The following is a 6,033-nucleotide window of genomic DNA, read 5'->3' on the forward strand; positions in this document are numbered from 1 at the left end:
TTCATTCTGTGTGGTTATGCAATTTTTTCTAAGGCAATAACAGCCTTTCAAAGTTTCTCAAAAGTAGGTCTTTCAAACTTGCAGGATCCTTTTTCAATTTAAGAAAAACTCATCTGTCCTCCACTGCAGCTGAGGATAAAAACACTGTTTGGACAAAAGTTTAAAGGGGGAAATATATTTTATTTTTAGAAGATAACCATTGAATGTGAAGAACAACATAGATTTCTCTGAATAAAGGTAGCTGATAAGACTAAATAAGGTCAAGTCATCATTGTTCACCAATGTTTTGGGTTAAAAATACAATTTTGATTTTCTTAAGTCCTCAATAGTTTTTTAATCTGTCACCTAAAGATACCTGGATGACATCTGAAAAAGCCTCAAATTTAAAATGAGCATAAACAAGCAACAGCTCAGGTAACACTGAGATGATTTGGAGGCAGTGATTTTATAAAGATCAAGAATGACAAGAAATGTGTTTGTGTTAACAGTAGAAGACTAGAGACGTCATGCACAGCAAAAAAGGCAGAAGATCAAACACAGCGACCCCTATTCCCCTATTATCCCCTAAGGATCAAAAGCCGATGATAACAGAAATCTTAGAAGGCTTTTTCTTAAACCAGTATGATAATAAAACATCTGGATGTTAACTTAATTCATCTTCATTTGATCTCCTTGTTTTATTTTTTTTAAGGGTCACAGGTATAGGGGAGCCAATCACAGCAGTCATTGGGTAAGGTGGCCACTACCTGCACAGTTTGAGACAAACAACCATTCAAACACACCTGCAAATTTTACCTACAGTCAGTTAAGAATTGACAATTTAACTTATCCCTCATCGGCATAATCTTGGATTGGACTAAACCCAAGTACCAAGAGAAAATTAACCTACACTAAAGAAAAACAGCAGGATCAAACCAGTAGATGGATAAACAAGCATGCTAACAACTTGTGCTCTTTAAAATTAACTCACCATTTTTATATTGACATAACATTTTCTGGTCTCCTTTTAACAAATTGCCACTTAGCCTATAGTATCTGCTCTGTAAACATAAATTAACCAAGGATAGCCTTGATTAATTTAGATAGTCCTTGTCAAAAAGCTCAAAAATTCATACAATTCACTTTCCATCTCTTTGTCCTTAAAAATGTCACATGGTAGACTGGAGCAACCACCAAACCACTGATCGGACCAGTTTCTGACCAATAAAGGACAAACTGTATCTACACCAAGATAACTTTTATTTTTAAGTAGTTTCTGACCAATAAAGGACAAACTGTAGATAACTTTTATTTTTAAGTGTATTTATTTTTAAGTATCATGCCCGTAAGCACTAGCTTACATTCCTGGTAGCTGATGGAAATATGAATGGTGAATTCCCAACCCATTCCCAACCATTTATTCTAGCCAAAATAAAAATAAAAATGTAATGACTGCCAAACATAATGACAACTCTCCAGTTTGTACCATTTTGTCCCACAATAGAATTGAGTGCAACACAGTGTACTGGCATCGGAGCCTCTTTAAAATTCATAAATCTGTTGCTAAAACTGTCCTTTTTTTGGATCATGGTTCTCAATGTCGGTACAATGAACAACACGTCTCAGACGATTCTCAACATGCGGTTTTAATAAAAGATATTGGTGCACAAAAAGCACTGGGTTCTGCCTTTATATCACTGAAGTAAATTCAGTGGTAACCTTTCAAATCCAAGCATCTTTGAGTGCTCATGTTAATGACAAAAAACACTAGTAATCCATTGATTAAAATAGTGTTTCTTTTGATTTACTTTTACTCTTTAATCTTAGTCACATTTTAGTCTACAGAATTGATTTTAGTATATTTATATTCAACTGGATACCATTTTTTTTTAAATTGGCCAAAATGCTCGGTAGAATTTTCATATTTCCAAAACGTCCTGAATCAGAATTTGCCTTTTCATAGCATTCGAATTGCAAACTGTTTCACTGACCATCTTTAATTGTATTTGTTTATTATTTTTAAACATGTCATTATTATATTATCAATTAATAACTTAATATCTTATTGAGATTTGTTCACATACTAATGCTTTGGTTGTTTACTCTGTGAATTTAAGGATGACCTGTCTGCAGATAAGGCTTCACATATGTCATTTTTTTCATTCCCCATGACTTATGGTGCGTCTTTGTTTTGCTAACAAAAGTACAACAGGTCTCTATATTGGATCACACCAGTCACATTTTGGTCACTTCACGTCTCGACTTGACACCACTTCATACGGTCCCCCATTAATTCTACTACCAGGCACACATTTGCTGTGATTGGATCTGCGTTTAAATGTCCTGCTTTCTTGACAACAAAGACAGCTCTGATCTGCTCTCGCCCTCATTCGTTCCTCCAGTTTACATGACCTAATCATCGCTGTTGGACTTCATCCCTGCCAGATGTTTTTATTTTGTTTTTACAAGTTGACCAACGTATCAATATATTTCATCATCATCAATTAGCCCCAATTTACTTTTAATTCAATTTTTGTTTAGTTTTCATATTAGAAAATAAGGTTGTTGATTAAGCCTTTGACCAACTATAAGCCAATGACATCACCACTGGTTTAAAGACTTCCAGTATAAATCTATAGTTTCTCAGGAGCACAATAAAATGTGGGCAAGACCTGCTGTGTAAAAAACAAAGACATCAAGGTCTAGAAAGTCTGCTTTTGTCCTGGCTTCATTAACAGGGGAAGTCTATGCTTCTCTGAGATGATACTGAATTGTCTTGCAAAGTAGCAACCTTCTTTCTGGGAGTTCACCTTTGTTCTAATGCTGCCCTAAAGACTCTCTTCTTAGCTCAGGAGTGGTGTATGAATATTTTTCAGCTATTATTTGTACGCTGTGTTTTTGGTTTAGTGTTAAACCATGGAGAACAAAAACTTTTCGAAGATCAGAGTGAGTGATGTCTTGCTACTTATCTGAATTCATTAGAATTAATTAAGTTTCATTCAAACACCCACTGCAACATCTTGAAACTACAAGGCAGGGAAACCACGTTAATCAGTCATTGTTCCTATTCTGATTCCAATTACACTTTGCAGATATTACACAAATGAGCTTCGATGGCTGCTATTTCAATTACACTTTGCAGATATTACACAAATAGACACATTACACAAATAGACATATTACACAAAAGACAGACCCCTTCAGCAACGTTTGGTCGGTGAGTGTTAACATTCTGCACCACTTCGGACTTAATCCTGTTCTCACTCAGGTAGGCTTTGTTTCATTTGATTGAATAAGAGGGTTGTGACGTGGACTTGTGGTTTAGTTCTGATGCAGCCAACCAGGATAAGCATTACAGTACTATCTCACCAGACAATTTGACGTTTTTGCATGTAGACGTATCTTTAGCAAGTAATAAATCACTCTCACTTTCACTTATTCTGTCTGTGACATACACACAATTGAGTCAAGTTTAATAAACCACTTTTAAAGGCAAGCTTACCAATTGAAGCAGACCAATGACAAGGCGAACAAACACAAATAAAGTTGACATAAATATCTACACCAGGCATCTCAAACCTAAACAAGGTTTTTTTTGCTTAAATGACCAAGTAAAGCATCAATAGTTGAAAATACTTAATTAACTGCAAATTTACCATAAAACGTCTGGTCACAGGCTAGATGTTCAAGTGCTGGAGGAGGCCTCCCAAGCCAGGAGTTTGAGACTCTGGACGAACCAGTTGATATTGATGCCTGTTGCATAAGTGATAAATAATGCTATGGATTGTTCTGGTTACGAACCAATCTAATTCAAGTCACCACAGCAATTAAAGTATGACGGTTTTGGATGACAAAAGAGTAGGATCCGAGATATGGCTAAAAGTAATGCTAGCTATATTATTTCAAATAATTATTTTGCAACAAATGTCTTTGTAAACCTTGGATGTAGTTTAGTCATGCAAAAAAGATTTACCACTTGATTTGTAAATCATAAAGATTCATAAACAAGTTGTGTTCCCATGAATATGATTTTTTTTTTAACCCAATGTAAATTTGTCAGCATTAGTTGTTCTGTCTGTGAACATACATTTTTAGAGTAACACTCAGTGTCAACAATATCAACTGGCGTCAGTCATGGTGTGTGCATGGGTATTTAACTCTTCCAATAACAGGCCCAAGAGTGTCCGATTTAACCAATCACAAATAGGCAACAATGTGAAAATTACATTAAAAGAAAAAACATTTTCACCAGCTGAGATCCAAACCTATGACCTTCTAACCATGCACCCATGTCATGGGACAATTGCCAGTCCCCACTCCAAATGTTTAACTGGGTGAGGTCTCAAGACATTGTTAGTCTAGTTGCAGACAAAATCCCGCCTCTTATGACAGCTACTGTATCAAAAGACTTTTTGACATTTCTGGTTCATGATGTTGCTGAGAATGTTGTATCTTTCCTGAAAAACATTTTTAAATATAACCTAGAAAATGATTTACTATCATCATGATGATCTTTCCACTTTACCAAAATTGGCCATTGCCTCTTTTGATTAAACCATAAACCATTAAACCATATTTGAGGGAGTAAATACAATTTCCAATGACTTGCACTTGACTTAATTTGTTCTGTGGACTCAAAACACATGACGAAAATTAGTTTGTTAATAAAACTATAATTTTAATAAGATACAAATGGAGTTGGCTGCGTGAAAATGTGATTCAATCATTTTTTCTTTTAACTTACGTTTACCCTACAGCAAAACTCCAACACTTTCCTCGCAGCTCCTGTAAAGAGTCACCTTTAACTTTTTTGCATTTAACCCACGACTTTTACAGCAAGAGCATCAACTCCTTACAGCTCCACTGCTAGTTTAACGAGGCTTGAGCAGGTTTATTTAAATCATACTTGTTGTAAAGAAACCACAAAGATGTCTGAAACTTTAAAGTCAAAACAATGCCCTTAAACACACAGAAACACTGCAAGTTACTTCAGATGCATCTTTACTCTTACAAGAGTTTGGGCTGTAAGTTAAGTTAGAAAAGCGGAAGAAAAACAACACAAGGTGAGGGGGAAAAAGAGGAGCAGTTTGACTCCTCTTCTTCACCATCATCCTCCTCTTCATCATCATCATCATCTGTAAAGCACAGGGCTGTTGGAGCTTAAGGGAAATAAAAGAAGGGAAGGAGAAGACGGAGCACGCTGTGAACATAGAGGAAAGAACCGCGACGAAACGCTGCGACTCCGCCACAAAAACATATGTATTTCATGTGGAGGATAAAGCGGCTAAAGTGTTGTCTCCCTTACCTCCAACACGGTACATGTTGGCTGCCATGGCTGGCCCCAGTGCCTGGCTTCCTCTCCAGGTAGAGGGGAGGCTCAGTGCTGGCTCTGTGTTGCCGGAGCTGTGTTAGCGCTGCCGCCGCTCTGTGTTGGAAAATGGAGGATTGATCGATACGAAACAGAGCAGCCGAGAGCTCTTAAAGAGACAGTACACCGCTAAAATAAAAGACGGAAAAATGGCGGGATTATTCAAAAATGACGTCCTTTGACTAATTAGTGGTCTTTAGTGACGTATTCATCTCACTTTTATCGTAATGTCGACAGTTTTATTTGATATCTCAAATTTTCTTTTATAAACCTTATTAACATAGCATTGTGTTTTCTTCCCTCTACTTTGTAGATTTGCAAACATGGACTGTATATACCTACAGGAATTACCGACTGTCGGTACATATGTAGCCTAAATCTGTAAAAAGTAACCTATGATGAATTTATTTTTACACATGCCCTATTAAGAGGTCTGGACCCCATTAACCCTTCAGTCCACACAACTTAAGGGGGGTGGGAAAAAAAACAGTATCAAATTATTGGTCTACAATTACTGGTGTGGTAGTGGACATTGACATGTGAAATTGTTAAGAATTGGGAACAGAAACCTGTTCTGCAAAAAAAATGAAAACCTATGGAACAGAAACCTGTTCTGCAAAAAAAAATGAAAACCACTAGAGATTCCGCAGCTCCGAAAAATTATAAATATTTTACCTTAGACCAGA

The 6,033-nt window shown here is 36.4% G+C and overlaps 1 protein-coding gene across 1 annotated transcript in view; it reads right to left on the reverse strand.

The window, feature by feature from the left end:
* The window catches only part of mta1 (metastasis associated 1), a 43,005-nt gene extending 37,515 nt beyond the window's left edge, over window positions 1-5,490 (reverse strand). The window contains exon 1 of the mRNA XM_017042667.2: window positions 5,285-5,490. Coding sequence (XP_016898156.1) covers window positions 5,285-5,312 — 28 coding nt within the window. The 5' untranslated portion in view covers window positions 5,313-5,490. The remainder of the gene's footprint in view (window positions 1-5,284) is intronic.
* Window positions 5,491-6,033: the final 543 nt, after the last annotated feature.

The sequence above is a fragment of the Cynoglossus semilaevis genome, chromosome 1 (genome assembly GCF_000523025.1).
Source record: "Cynoglossus semilaevis isolate Cse_v1.0 chromosome 1, Cse_v1.0, whole genome shotgun sequence".
NCBI classification, from domain to species: domain Eukaryota; kingdom Metazoa; phylum Chordata; class Actinopteri; order Pleuronectiformes; family Cynoglossidae; genus Cynoglossus; species Cynoglossus semilaevis.